Here is a 14,472-nt window from a genome sequence, read left to right as displayed (position 1 = left end):
GTTCACTGTCAAAATGTGTCTCTTGGGGTGTTGCCCTATAGAGCCCCTGACCAAACCAAACAAACTATAAATAATTGATAGTTGTAGAGGTCCAATGGTTTAATCATGATGTCACTGCACTCTAGAGTTCAACCAGATGTAAATTGACCTTGGAGATCAGTAGGAGCCTAGGCCCCACAGGCTGTTTTGGGTAACTTCAGTATTGCGTAACTTGGGGAGAAACCTTCTCTTCAAAAACTCCAGTCTTACCTCAGTATAAATTGAAGGTGTTTCAGCTCATTGACAACCAAGGCTTCCTTCTTGCTAAGACTTACTTCTCTGCAGGCTCAGTTTATCTTGATATACACGATGTGTGTCCTCTACGTGGCCCCCCTCCTTGCTCTGTTGCAGTGGCGACCCGTCATTCAGGACAGGGCACCTATTTTGAGCCCCACATTTTTGGGGGGTGTTGCCTGTTTTGCATGTTATTTTGGCATTAATAAGTGTCACATATCAATTTGCAAACAATGTAAAAATATTTTTTTATCATTGAGTTAATAAAGCCGCATACAAACATGGTCTCTTTTTTGCTTTCTTGAGTAAGGCAGCTCCAAAATGCAGGTGTTTCAGCCTAGCTCAGTGCTTTCTGTGGTGGTGGGGCAGCCAGCGGAAAATATGGAGCGTAGGGATTGGTAATGTTCTCTAGTTGTGCCAATCAGTCACTGCCAAATCTAAGGGTAGAGCTCGAAAATTCAAGCCCCTTGGGCGCTGCCATAGAGTTACATTAGAAGTGCCCATCCAAGAAGCCTCAAGGTCATTGGCCACAGATAAAATGAAGTCAAATCACGTTATATCTACAGTAGCTTTGATTGGACTGATCATGTCAACATCATACTTTCAAAATCTTAGCTAGCAGTCATCATCATGAATCAAGTCGACAATCTACTGGCAAATCCTTTTTAATCCTTGTCATATGAAGAGAAATAATGAAGAGAAATTATAGATAAAACGTATCGGTGCTCATCGGCCATTGGACATAAACATTACACAAGTTGGAAATCGCAAATTCAACAATGAGTGGTTTGGAAGGAATCAGTGGCTAACTGCAAGCATTGCAAAGCAATCACTAGCCCGCTATTCAGTGGAGTGGCCATGTGGTCCTAAGTCTGGGTTTAAGGGTCTCTTTTCCAAGCTTAAAATGATAAACATTCAACATTGGTCATGCTGTCAATCCAGCATGATTTCTGCCGCGCTCAAAACAACTGTTAACTCAGAACTGGGAAATCTGACTTCAGTGAGTTCAAGACAACTGGGAACTCTGAAAAAACTAGCTCCGACTGGGAAAATATGTTTTGAATGGTCATCCAACTCGAAATTATAAGTCTGGAATTCGGGCCTCTTTCTAGAGCTACGACCTGAAGATCACTGACATCATCATGATTCAACCTTGTTTTTTTCAGAGTTCCCAGTTGTCTTGAAAGCACAAAAAATCCAGATTTGCCCACGAACGACCGCCGCGCCACCTTCCTGTTCAAATGAGCACAACAAGGTGAGTCCAAAAATGTCTTGCATGCTGCTGCATAAATTATGTAATATGCCAGGGAGATGTATACTGTAGCTAAGAAAGTAATACTAAGTGTATGTTGTGTAGTAAGCTGTTAGTATCCCATGTGCCTCACCCTAATAATTTGTTCTATTTTCCCCTCTTAATTTCGCCTACTGTTCTGACTTGGTGGTGCATCTGTAGCCTATAACCTGTTTTAGAGAAATGTCATCATCGAATATTGTAAGAGCTTTCATTGTTTGCTTATATGCCCCCTTTATTTATCCTACGGTTCTGACTCGATGTACAGGGAGAATACTGTAAGAACGGCTCATGTTCTAAATTCTGTCGCTGTTCATTTTAAAAGTGCTGAACAAATAGTTGTATTGACTATGTCCGTCCTAGCTCGCTCATTAATGTCTTAATCGAAATTACGGATTGCCTCTTATCCGCTTGTCGTCCCCTTATGCCATAGTTTGTACATCTCAATTGTCAGTAGAAACCACATTTGTTTAAGCAAGTCAGCCATATCAGCTTTATGTAGGCCCTAACAGTTTGTGGGCACCCTTTGTCACCGTTATAGTGCAATTAATGTATTATTTAGTGTTGTGTTGTGTAGTGGCTTTGCTGGCATGCATCCCCATTTTTTGTTTTTTGTTTGCCCCACCAAGATTTACATGCTAAAATCGCCACTGCTCTGTTGTCTGTGGGAACAGCAGCACCGGCCCCAGAGGATTGTGGACATCTGGTGAAACCACTCGCACCAGAAGAGCAACATACTGTGAGTACATCACCTATATCTATAGTGGGCCTTAGCCTAAGCCATAGTGGTGTTGGGTATGTTAGAAATAGTGATGATTTCCAATTTGTGAACTGAATCTAAAGGCATTTGACTCCAATTTATAGACAGTGTTTATAGGCAGAATACAACCTCTGCCCTCAGGCACTATGCTCACCATACAAATAGTGCTATGAAACGGAAATGTATGAAATGAAATGACAGACCAATACATTTCACCACAGATCTTTGGGAAGTGGGTCTTCATCAAGAGTTTCTCGGACCATGAGATGTTCAATGCGATACTGAGAAAGACCAACAGCTCCTGGATTGAATTCTTTCCCACTTCACACAACAAGACAGTCCTTCTCAACCAGGGAAACTTGATGTAAGTGATAGTAACTCTCTATAGCTTTGTCTCCAATCCCTTGTGTAATGTATTGTTAGATACAGTGGCTATGTGAAGAGACATACAGCTCTAAGAAAAGCCTATTAAAGTGTATCTACCTAATGATCATCTCATTTCCTCTGCCAGTGATGGAAAATGCCTCAACTCCTCTGTCAACATGACCTTTTCCAAAAACAGTTTGCAAGTCACATTTAAGCAAACTATTGTTGACTGGCTGACCTGCTTCAATTCAACATCCTATGCCAGATTATCAAATAGAAAAGATGCTGTTAAATTACTCCTAAACCAGATTACCAGATAGAAAAGATGCTGTTAAATTACTCTGAGAGTTACTGTGTGTTTTCTTACATAGAGAATATTGTGACTTCCACGGGACACTTCCTGCAAACCTACCCTGACTGTCTACTCATGCACAGCAGTAGCACCATGGCCGGAGTGCATATCCCATCTCTCTATATCTTGGGTAGGTGTGTGCGCACGTGTGCTTTTGAGACCTCCTGTAGCTCAATTGGTAGAGCATGGCGCTTGCAACGCCAGGGTTGTGGGTTCGATTCCCACAGGGGGCCAGTATGAAAAATGTATGTACTCACTAACTGTAAGTCGCTCTGGATAAGAGCTTCTGCTAAATGACTAAAATGTAAAATGCAATGGCCAGATAATACCCAAACATTTACGCAAAAGCTTTTGAAAACCATGAACCTTAGTCAATCAAGTCATGGAATCAACAAGTTTATTTTCCTCTTTCCAGGGAAGACCAGGACACTGCCGGAGTCAGAGTTGAAGCATTTCCGGAAAGCAGCAGAATGCCTGTCCTCAGCCTGCACAGTATTCATTATTTACCCTAACCCTAACCTACTCATCAAAAGGGACACCAGGCAACATTTAGTATTGATTTAGAATCTTGTCATTTAACAGTCTAGAATATATCTCTATTGGCTGAGTGCTTGTGTGTTTAGAACCTTGTTCAAGTTCTCACTAACGTCTCCTCTCTTCTCTCTGCAGAGTTTGCACTGAGATGAAAGAGAGCTTGCACATTGCTGAGTCTCAAGATGAAAAGGATGGTTCACAGTGATATGGCTACGGATGATGGAATGGTTGCATTAATAAAATCATTTGTACTGTAATAAGATGTTTGTGTTTCCTGACAATCTTTTGAAATGCATCCTCATCCATTAATACAGACAGGCAGGCACGCTCGCAGACAGACAGACAGGCAGACAGGCAGACAGACAGACAGACAGACAGGCAGACAGGCAGACAGACAGGAAGACACACAGACAGGCAGACAGACTGACAGGAAGACAGACAGATAGACAGACAGGAAGACAGACAGACAGACAGACAGACAGACAGACAGACAGACAGACAGACAGACAGACAGACAGACAGACAGACAGGAAGCCAGACAAGCAGACAGACAGACAGACAGACAGACAGACAGACAGACAGACAGACAGACAGACAGAAGACAGGAAGACAGACAGAAAGACAGACAGACAGGCAGGCGGGCAGGCAAGCAGGCAGAAAGACAGATAGAAAGACAGACAGACAGACAAACAGACAGACAGACAGTCGTTTCTACACAGTGAGGTTGTCATTAGAATATGGGATTCACATTAAGGCCAAATACAAAGCTACATTTCCATGCATAACCTTGTACTATGGCCCATTACCTAAACCAAACACACAGAAGACAGCAGCTCTAGGATTAAATAAACACTAAATGCATTAATCATTATCAAAGCTGCCAAAGCATTTCTGAGTTCCTGAACGTTGTCACAGTACCCATGGTGGTATCCATAGCCCCAGGGTCACCCCTATTCCACTTAAAGGGGAATAACGGCAAATTTCGAAAATGTGTCTATATTCCTAAACCCTTCTGACTCGTTGTTGGACTGTCTGTCAAAGTGCGTACCTCTCTCACTCAGGGAGAGCGAGGTAGAGCTGCAGAATGTCACAGGGTTATCCAGCTCACCACTCACTGCAGCTCTAGATAGAACTTTGTGGAATAAGGCAAATCTATGAAAAATGTAAACATTCTGTCACAGCAGGGGCAGACTGGGACAAGAATTCGGCCTTGGCATTATCCACACCAGCCCACATTATTGCGTGTGCCGCCAACAGTGGAGGCTGATGAGGGGAGAACGGCTCATAATAATGGCCGGTAGGGAGTAAATGGAATGGCATGAAACACCTGGAAACCATGTGTTTGATGTATTTGATACCATTCCACTGATTCCGCTCCAGTCATTACCACGAGCCGTTTTCCCCAATTAATGTGCCACCAACCTCCTGTGTCCGCCAACTCACCCCCACCCCACACCATGTTTTTTGTTTTTCAATAGCGATGAATTACATACATCTTTATGTGCACTAACTAGGCTAATTAATTTGGGGTTAAACACCTGAGGAAGTGGAAACACATGAACTAGATCACTAACTCTAAATATACTACCCACTGCTAGTAGCCATGTATTCATCCAAGAGGAAATGTAATTCCTAAAAAACACTTGGCAGTTGTAGGCTACTGCCCATAAAACCTATAGGCCTATGCCCTCGCAATGGCCGGTGCGCATTTCGCGCACGCCGCTCCATTTCTCAAAGCCTTATCAAATATCTTGTTTGTAAAATAGTTGCTATTAAGCTGAATATTAAAGATTATACCTACAGAAAGTTTCAAGTTTTATGTATGTACAGGATACACATGGTATACAGCGTCCAACAAAATGCTTACTTGCAGGTTCCTTCTCGACAACACAACAACAATAAGAAATAATAAAATATAAGAATATGAACATAAAGTAAATGACTCAGTAGAATAGAATAAACACTTTAGCATAAGTATAATACAGGAAGGCACGATTTATAGTCCAATATTTATACGTGTATTAGAGAAAGGGGGATTGGGGGGCAAGTTTTTAAATTGTACAATATTAGCAATACTAAATAAGAGTCCGGTAGCAGCAATTGTGATATGTATGTTGCTACAATGTATATGTGTGTGTGTATCTGTGTGGGTGTGTGCGTGAGTGGGCGAGTGCATGTGTGCTAAGGTGCAGAGTCGGTGCAGGTGGTCAGTCCAGTTCAAGTGCTCAGCAGTCTGATGGCTTGTAGATAGAAACTGTTTCTGAACCTGTTGGTATCAGACCTCATGCTCCAATACCGTCTGCCGTCCTCTCTTCGACAGGGACAAGGGGACAAAGCTTTGAAAGCAGTGTTTTTCCCGAAATGGCTTTTTTGAAATATTATAATATCAGATGGGGTTTTTTCTCACGAGTGCATGGGGTAGAGAAGAGTGGCTCACTTATTACAGCAAAACAGGCACAGGGGTAGGGCACATACTTTCATTACAGGAATCATAAGGATAGTACACTTTACTGTTTGTGCGACATCAGGTGTTTTTGACCCTCTCTCTCTCCCTCCCTCTCTCTCTCTCTCTCTCTCTCTCTCTCTCTCTCTACCGCACCTGCTGTCTCGACCTCTGAATGCTCGGCTATGAAAAGCCAATTGACATTTACTCATGAGGTGCTAAACTGTTGCACCCTCTACAACCACTGTGATTATTATTTGACCCTGTTGGTCATCTATGAACGTTTGAACATGTTGAAGAACGATCTGGCCTTAATGGCGATGTAGTCTTATAATCTCCACCCCACACAGCCAGAGGAGGACTGGCCACCCCTCAAAGCCTGGTTCCTCTCTAGGTTTCTTCCTAGGCTCCTGCCTTTCTAGGGAGTTTTTCCTAGCCACCGTGCATCTTCATCTGCATTGCTTGCTGTTTGGGGTTTTAGGCTGGGTTTATGTATAAGCACTTTGTGACATCTGCTGATGTCAAAAGGGCTTTATAAATACATTTGATTTTATTTGATCAGCTCAGCCTATCAGAAAACCGGGCTGGCCCATCTTTGTAGAGGGGCCGGCCGTTGCCCACTGATCAGCCAACGGCTCATTATAGATTAGAAAAACAGAGAAATTGCGCAAAAATCTTAACAGCCACCAGCCATGTCACGTCACCATTTCATTTTTGTATTTGTATATAAAAATATATATTTTTGGGTGTGTACATTTCAACCAGCCCACCCAACTAAAAATGGTCCACCACATCTGGCCTTTGAAAGAATTGCCAGATGGCCAATCCACCCCTGTGTCACAGCGAAAATACTAAATTCGTGAAGTCCAATCGATTGTAAGATATGGCATATACATTTATAAACATTTGCGATACATTTGGGTCGCGGGTTCACCATTTTAGATTTTCTGAGATCTCTGCGGAGCAAAGGGGCTAACCTAATCCCGCCTGCCACTTTTATCTTGCAACCCGATTGGACATAATTTCACCTGCCAATCAACATTGTCCATCTTCGCTCCCTGACTGTAGGCTACATCCCTCGTTGAACACAAAAATAAAATACAAAAAAAGAAGACTTAAAATACAAATGTATACATCAAATGGTGTGATCAGATTATTACGGCAAAATATATCTACTAAAATGTGAGGGAAAGACTAGTAAGTGCAGCATAACGTCCACTTCATTGGATGACACATAAGGGCTAAAAGGCTAATTTATGTAACAAATGTTTCATTAGATTGTAGTTTGGTTACAGTAGCCAGCTGACAGCGAACATATCCTTGTAAATTAATTTATGTTGCAGGTACTGATGCATGCATCTATCGAAATGCGATTTATGCTCACTGTCCAAGTTTTCATTGGGGTAGATCAATAATGCTATTATTACATTTATTAGCCAATATTTACATTTTCAAATCGGTAGAATAATGACAATCATTTACAAAATGATACCCTGGATTTTGTTTGCAAGCCAGGTCCAAATTCCCTTCTTCGAGCGAGCAAGATAAAGTGATAATGTAGGCTAATTTTATAACATTTAAAAGTATTCTTATAGCCTATGTTTACATCAAATACCCTTGCATCAAATACCCTACTCCTTGAAAGTCGTGTATTGATTAATGATGATCACTGCAATCAACAGCCATATCATGGAATAGGCTATGTGAAAGTTTATAAAGACAAAAGGCTGACACCTGGAATTATTTGATTTGGATGGATGGTTGACATGACAGAAAGGTAGGCGGATATTTTCATATAAAATGTGGGTGAAACTTTGCTTCAGTATACATTTCTCGAGCTCGTTATAGTGTTGTTTCGCGCACGGGACTCGAGCCTGGATGGACTCGCGCCAAAATTCAAACAAAATACACCAGCGACATGATTTAGGAGATTTAGGTTGTGAGCACAGTGTTTCCGATCAGATCGATAATTATATTCTAATGTATTAATGTGGCTACGATGCCATCTTTAGAGCACATCATGTTCTGCTTAGTTTCCAGAACATTGAAAGAGAGCAATGAAATAGGCTACCACCGAGGTCTGGGTATGCTTCTGACAATAGTAAAATGCGTGTTGTGTTGGGTGATGCGCTAAAGTCTGAGGTAGGCTAGTTTGAAAACCGGCGGTGTGTTATGTTCATGAGGAGCCCCCTCGTGTGTGTGTTGTTGCATGAGCTGGCTGATTTTTCCTCCTTGCTAGGCAGAGATCTCAGAAAAGGTACAATTGTGAAACCGCGACCAAATGTATCACATAAAATGTATATGCCATATCTCTGTGACACTCTGGCTCCATGGACTTTGATTATTGAGCCAGGGTTGTTCATTTTCTTTTGGGTGTATTTCTATGTTGGTTTCTAGGTGTTCATTTCTATGTTGTGGTGGTTATTATTCATGTGACTCCCAATCGGAGGTAACGAGTGACAGCTGTCGGCTCGTTATCTCTGATTGGGAGCCATATTTAAACTGTTGTGGTTTCACTGTGTGTTTGTGGGTTTTTGTTCCATGTACAGTCATTTGTCACTGTGGACTTCACTATCGTCATTCGTTTATTTGTTTTCGTGGTTGCTTTGATTAAATAAAGTCATCATGTTCACTCAACGCGCTGCGTATTGGTCCGCTTCCTCAGACGATCGTGACAGAAAAACCCACCATAGAAGGACCAAGCAGCGTGTCCAGGAGCAAGACAGCTGGACATGGGAGGAAGCGCCTGGTAAGGAGATCGAGAGGCTGGCGATGGCCCAGGTGGGCAAATCGTGGTCCTGGGAGGACATGCTCGGGGGCAAGGGACCTTGGGGAAGATCAAGGCTCTGGCGAGAGAGGAGCAACGGCGTCAGCAGGGCCATCATCGTTGGAAGGACGAGAGGCAACCCCCAAAAAGTTTTTTGGGGGGCACATGGCTTGGCGGCTGGGCAGCAGGAGGCTGCTACAGGGAGACGTGGAGAGAAGGCTATCGGATTACGGGAGCCATTGGCGAGTAGAGGAAGGGAAGTTGTTGCGGCACGGCGTGAGAGACTGATGTGTGTTACCAGTCCGGTCCGGCCCGTTCCTGATCCCCAGTTAAAGCCAGTGGTGTGTGTTCCCAGTACGGACCGGCCTGTTCCTACTCCACGCATCAAGCCCACGGTGTGCGTCGCCAGCCCAGCCCGGCCTGTTCCTGCTCCACGCACAGAACCTACGGTGTGCGTCGCCAGCCCAGCCCGGCCTGTTCCTGCTCCACGCACCAGGGATACGGTGTCGTCGACAGCCCTGCCCGGCCTGTTCCTGCTCCACGCACCAAGGATACGGTGTGCGTCGACAGCCCTGCCCGGCCTGTTCCTGCTCCACGCACCAAGCCCACGGTGTGCGTCGCCAGCCCAGCCCGGCCTGTTCCTGCTCCACGCACAGGACCTACGGTGTACGTCGCCAGCCCAGCCCGGCCTGTTCCTGCTCCACGCACCAGAACTACGGTGTGCGCCGCCAGCCCAGCCCGGCCTGTTCCTGCTCCACGCACCAAGGATACGGTGTGCGTCGACAGCCCTGCCCGGCCTGTTCCTGCTCCACGCACCAAGCCCACGGTGTGCGTCGCCAGCCCAGCCCGGCCTGTTCCTGCTCCACGCACAGAACCTACGGTGTGCGTCGCCAGCCCAGCCCGGCCTGTTCCTGCTCCACGCACAGAACCTACGGTGTGCGTCGCCAGCCCAGCCCGGCCTGTTCCTGCTCCACGCACAGAGGATACGGTGTGCGTCGACAGCCCTGCCCGGCCTGTTCCTGCTCCACGCACCAAGGGATACGGTGTGCGTCGACAGCCCTGCCCGGCCTGTTCCTGCTCCACGCACCAAGGATACGGTGTGCGTCGACAGCCCGGCCCGGCCTGTTCCGGCCACTTCGCACCAGGGATACGGTGCGTCCGCCAGCCCGACCCGGCCTGTTCGGCCACTCGCACCAGGGATACGGTGCGCGTCGCCAGCCCGGTCCGGCCTGTTCCTGCCACCCGCACCAAGTCTACGGTGCGCGTCGCCAGCCCGACCTGGCCTGTTCCTGCCACTCGCACCAAACTGACGGTGCGCTGTCCGCCAGCCCGGTCCGGCCTGTTCCTGCCACCCGCACCAAGTCTACGGTGCGCGTCGCCAGCCCGGTCCGGCCTGTTCCTTCTCCCCGCACTAGCCCTGAGATGCGTGTCCTCAGCCCGGTACCTCCAGTTCCGGCACTACGCGCCAGGCCTAAGGTGCGCCTCAGACCGGCCAGAGTCTGCCGTCTGCCCAACGGCGCCTGAACTGCCCGTCTGCCCAACGGCGCCTGAACTGCCCGTCTGCCCAACGGGCGCCTGAACTGCCCGTCTGCCCAACGGCGCCTGGACTGCCCGTCTGCCCAACGGGCGCCTGAACTGCCCGTCTGCCCAACGGCGCTTGAACTGCCCGTCTGCCCAACGGCGCTAAAGCCGCCCGTCTGCCATGAGCCTTCAGAGCCGTCCGCCAGACCGGGAGCCGCTAGAGCCTTCCGCCCAGACAGGAGCCGCTAAAGCCTTCCGCCAGACAGGATCAGCCAGAGCCTTCCGCCGGACAGGATCAGCCAGAGCCTTCCGCCAGACAGGATCAGCCAGAGCCTTCCGCCAGACAGGATCAGCCAGAGCCTTCCGCCAGACAGGATCAGCCAGAGCCTTCCGGCCAGACAGGATCAGCCAGATCCGTCAGCCAGCCATGAGCAGCCAGATCCGTCAGCCAGCCATGAGCAGCCAGATCCGTCAGCCAGCCATGAGCAGCCAGGTCCGTCAGCCAGCCATGAGCAGCCAGATCCGTCAGCCAGCCATGAGCAGCCAGATCCGTCAGCCAGCCATGAGCCGTCCAGCCAGGATCCGCCAGAGCCGTCCGGCCAGGATCCGCCAGAGCCGTCCAGCAAGGATCCGCCAGAGCCGTCCAGCCAGGATCCGCCAGAGCCAGCCAGCCAGGATCCGCCATTCAGTCCGGTGCTGCCCCTTAGCCCGGTGCTGCCCCTTAGCCCGGTGCTGCCCCTTAGCCCGGTGCTGCCCCTTAGTCCGGTGCTGCCCCTGAGTCCGGTGATGCCTCTTAGTCCAGTGCTGCCCCTTAATCCTGTGGGGTTTAGTTGGGGGATGGTCATTTGGAGGAGGCTACGTAAGCGGGTAGTGACTATGGTGGGGTGGGGACCACGACCAGTGCCAGAGCCGCCACCATGGACAGACGCCCACCCAGACCCTCCCCTAGACTGTATGCTGGTGCGCCCGGAGTTCGCACCTTTAGGGGGGGGTACTGTGACACTCTGGCTCCATGGACTTTGATTATTGAGCCAGGGTTGTTCATTTTCTTTTGGGTGTATTTCTATGTTGGTTTCTAGGTGTTCATTTCTATGTTGTGGTGGTTATTATTCATGTGACTCCCAATCGGAGGTAACGAGTGACAGCTGTCGGCTCGTTATCTCTGATTGGGAGCCATATTTAAACTGTTGTGGTTTCACTGTGTGTTTGTGGGTTTTTGTTCCATGTACAGTCATTTGTCACTGTGGACTTCACTATCGTCATTCGTTTATTTGTTTTCGTGGTTGCTTTGATTAAATAAAGTCATCATGTTCACTCAACGCGCTGCGTATTGGTCCGCTTCCTCAGACGATCGTGACAATCTCACAATCGATTTGACTTTCCGAATTTAGTATTTTCGCTGGGTAGGAATGTTTACATTTTTCGTACATTTGCATTATTCCACAAAATTCTAGCGCAGCAGTGAGTGGGGGGGCTGCGTAACCCTGTGACATACAGTAGCTCTCGCTCTAGCTCTACCTCGCTCTCCCTGAGTGAGAGAGGTGCGCACTTTGACAGACAGTCCAACAGCGAGTCAGAGGGGTTTAGGAACATAGACACAGTTTATAAATGTGCCGTTATTCCCCTTTAACGGCACTACCCTGGTCAAAAGTAGTGCTCTAGATAGGGAATAGGGTGCCATTTCGGATGTCCCCGGGTCAACCTGGAACACACTGAGGACAAAGTCAAACCACAGGCTGTAGCTATATTAGAGAGTGCTTCTGTGGCTCCCATAAGGTTCCAGTTTCCACCATGTGTGTTGTGTACTACCACGGTGTGGCTCTCCTGGCTCTGCTGGCAGTGAGCAAGGTGACCGCGGCACCGACGACTGAGCCACCAACTGAGGAGGACTGTGGTAAACTGGTCAAACCACTCCCTGCCGACAAGCTCAACACGGTGGGTGTTCGACCTATACTTTTTTTTTAAGGAATGGAAATTGATATTTTCTGATTTGATTGAATGCATACTGAGAGAGGATGCAAGGGGAAAGATAGAGGTTGTGTCAAAGAGCAGTGGGAGAGATTCATATCAATGCTGACACTGTAGACATGGGTGCCAGAGGCTGTAGCCTTACCACTAGACTACCCATGACTATTGCCATCACTTTGATCTTGCCTAATGTATATAATCTTTGGTAACACTTTACTTAAAGCTGGCAGGTATGATGCAGTATTAGTTATTATAAACATCTATGAGCATTTATGGTGTCTTTGTATCAGCCTTATAATATATAATGTCTATGTAGCAAATTCTCAACTGAAAAAGTGAATGCCAGTGTAATGAATGTTTCCCCACAGGTCTTTGGTGAATGGATTCTCATCGAGGCGTTTTCAGATGATGAAGGTTATGCCGAAAAACTAAAAATGGGAAAAAGCTCCAAGGTGGAACTACGAGCAACATCAAGCGAGAACAGTGTGCTTTTAAAACAGGGAAACATGATGTGAGTGGCTCCTTACTCTACTGCTTTGTCATAGGTTTTATGAACACATCTGGAACACTGACAGTTATGAGATATGAGGCAATCTCTGAATCTAACAGGCCATATCCTCTTATCTTTCAGTGACGACACCTGTGTTAATTACTCCATACAGAATATGACTGTTGTAGAGAACACCATACAGTTGACAAGTAAGTCAAATCCGTACCCTTCCCTTTCAAGTGTTAGTGGTGTGTGAAATACTGTACTGTAGCTAAATATGTAGCTAGCCCAGACCAGAAGTGGTTAACTGGCTGCTTCAATTCAACATCCTATGCTAATGCCAGATTTTCAAATATAAATGATACTGAGAGTTACTGTGTGTTTTTTTTTACATATAGAGGATAATGGAATTTCCAAGGCACACTTCCTGCAAGCCTGCCCTGACTGTCTCGTCATGCACTTCAGTAACACAATCACCGTGGCAGGGGTGCCCATCCGAATGGTCCGATCTTTCTATATCTTTGGTAGGTGTGTGTGTGTGCTTTTGAGTAGGTGGGTGTGTGGGTAAAGTGGGAGTGTGGAGAGGGGTGTTTGTGGGTGTCTATCTTTGTCAAAATTGACCCGATTGCCGTGTTTAAAAAGCCATTTTATTTTCCCTTTTCCAGGAAAGACTGGCAAACTACACGAATCAGAGCTGGAGCCAATCAGAAAACAAGCCGAGTGCCTCAAGTTCCCTCAGCCTGCACAGTTCATCTATGATGGCGTTACAGGTACATTGTCTACTGATGAAATAACATTGTAACATTGACATTGTGATCCAATTCTAAATCTTTCTTTCCTTAAATTTCTTTGCAGAGTTTTGCCCAGAGACAAAGAAGAATGAGACCAAATAAAACATTGAGCTGGAATATGGAGAGCTGGAGCTGTAATCATATTCACGGGAGATACTGTTAGGAGAGAAATAAAACTGACTGAAATATTTTGCTCTTGTTGTTTTTTTTACTATTAATGGTGAAATCTGCGCTGTGATGGGTTGTCTCTCTCACTCATTCAGCCTCAAACATTGGCAGAACTGCCTGTCACTCATTTGTGACACAAGGTCTAGCAGAAAATCAGCCCTGTTTCTATTAAACCTGGTCACCCATGAATCGGTCGTACAGTGCGCTGCCTGACCAGAAAGTACTGGTGGCCTACCTTGGCTAAGGACGTGAGGGTTTATGTCTCCTGCTCGGTGAGCGCCCAGAGTGGTCCTCTGTAGCTCAATTGGTAGAGCATGGTGATTGTAACGCCAGGGTAGTGGGTTCGATCCCCGGGACCACCCATACGTAAAAATGTATGCACACATGACTGTAAGTCGCTTTGGATAAAAGCGTCTGCTAAATGGCATATTATTATTATTATTATAGTAAGGCACCTAGGCACCTCCCAGCGGGTAAGTTACAGCCTTTACCAGTTCACAACGGCCATGGTCCCACCTGAGTATTGATTTCCTTACTGATCTTCCCCTCTCTCAAGATAACACCATCATCCTGGTCGTTGTGGACCGCTTTTCCAAAGCCTGCCGCCTCCTTCCTCTGCCCGGTCTCCCCACGGCCCTGCAGACTGCGGAGGCCTTGTTTACACACGTCTTCCAGCACTACGGGGTACCAGAGGACATAGTGTCTGACCGGGGTCCCCAGTTCACATCCAAGGTCTGGAAGGCGTTCA

At 46.9% G+C, this 14,472-nt stretch overlaps 1 protein-coding gene across 1 annotated transcript; it reads left to right on the top strand.

Moving 5' to 3' along the window:
• Positions 1-12,034: 12,034 nt before the first annotated feature.
• Positions 12,035-13,746, top strand: LOC121531790 (saxitoxin and tetrodotoxin-binding protein 1). Its single transcript, XM_041837244.1, has 6 exons — positions 12,035-12,242; positions 12,644-12,786; positions 12,907-12,974; positions 13,164-13,289; positions 13,431-13,535; positions 13,621-13,746. Exons 1-6 carry the CDS (start codon positions 12,099-12,101, stop codon positions 13,656-13,658), a joined length of 624 nt encoding a protein of 207 aa, XP_041693178.1. The 5' UTR covers positions 12,035-12,098; the 3' UTR covers positions 13,659-13,746.
• Positions 13,747-14,472: the final 726 nt, after the last annotated feature.

This window comes from Coregonus clupeaformis, chromosome 2 (assembly GCF_020615455.1).
Source record: "Coregonus clupeaformis isolate EN_2021a chromosome 2, ASM2061545v1, whole genome shotgun sequence".
Lineage (NCBI taxonomy): Eukaryota > Metazoa > Chordata > Actinopteri > Salmoniformes > Salmonidae > Coregonus > Coregonus clupeaformis.
This window is presented reverse-complemented; position numbering and strand designations above follow the sequence as displayed.

Bases quoted from the DNA above. Each gene is read 5' to 3' on its own strand.
- LOC121531790 (XM_041837244.1), top strand. From the start codon at position 12,099: ATGTGTGTTGTGTACTACCACGGTGTGGCTCTCCTGGCTCTGCTGGCA. The intron at 12,243-12,643 runs GTGGGTGTTCGA...GTTTCCCCACAG, and splicing joins CTGCCGACAAGCTCAACACG to GTCTTTGGTGAATGGATTCT. The intron at 12,787-12,906 runs GTGAGTGGCTCC...CTTATCTTTCAG, and splicing joins TTAAAACAGGGAAACATGAT to TGACGACACCTGTGTTAATT.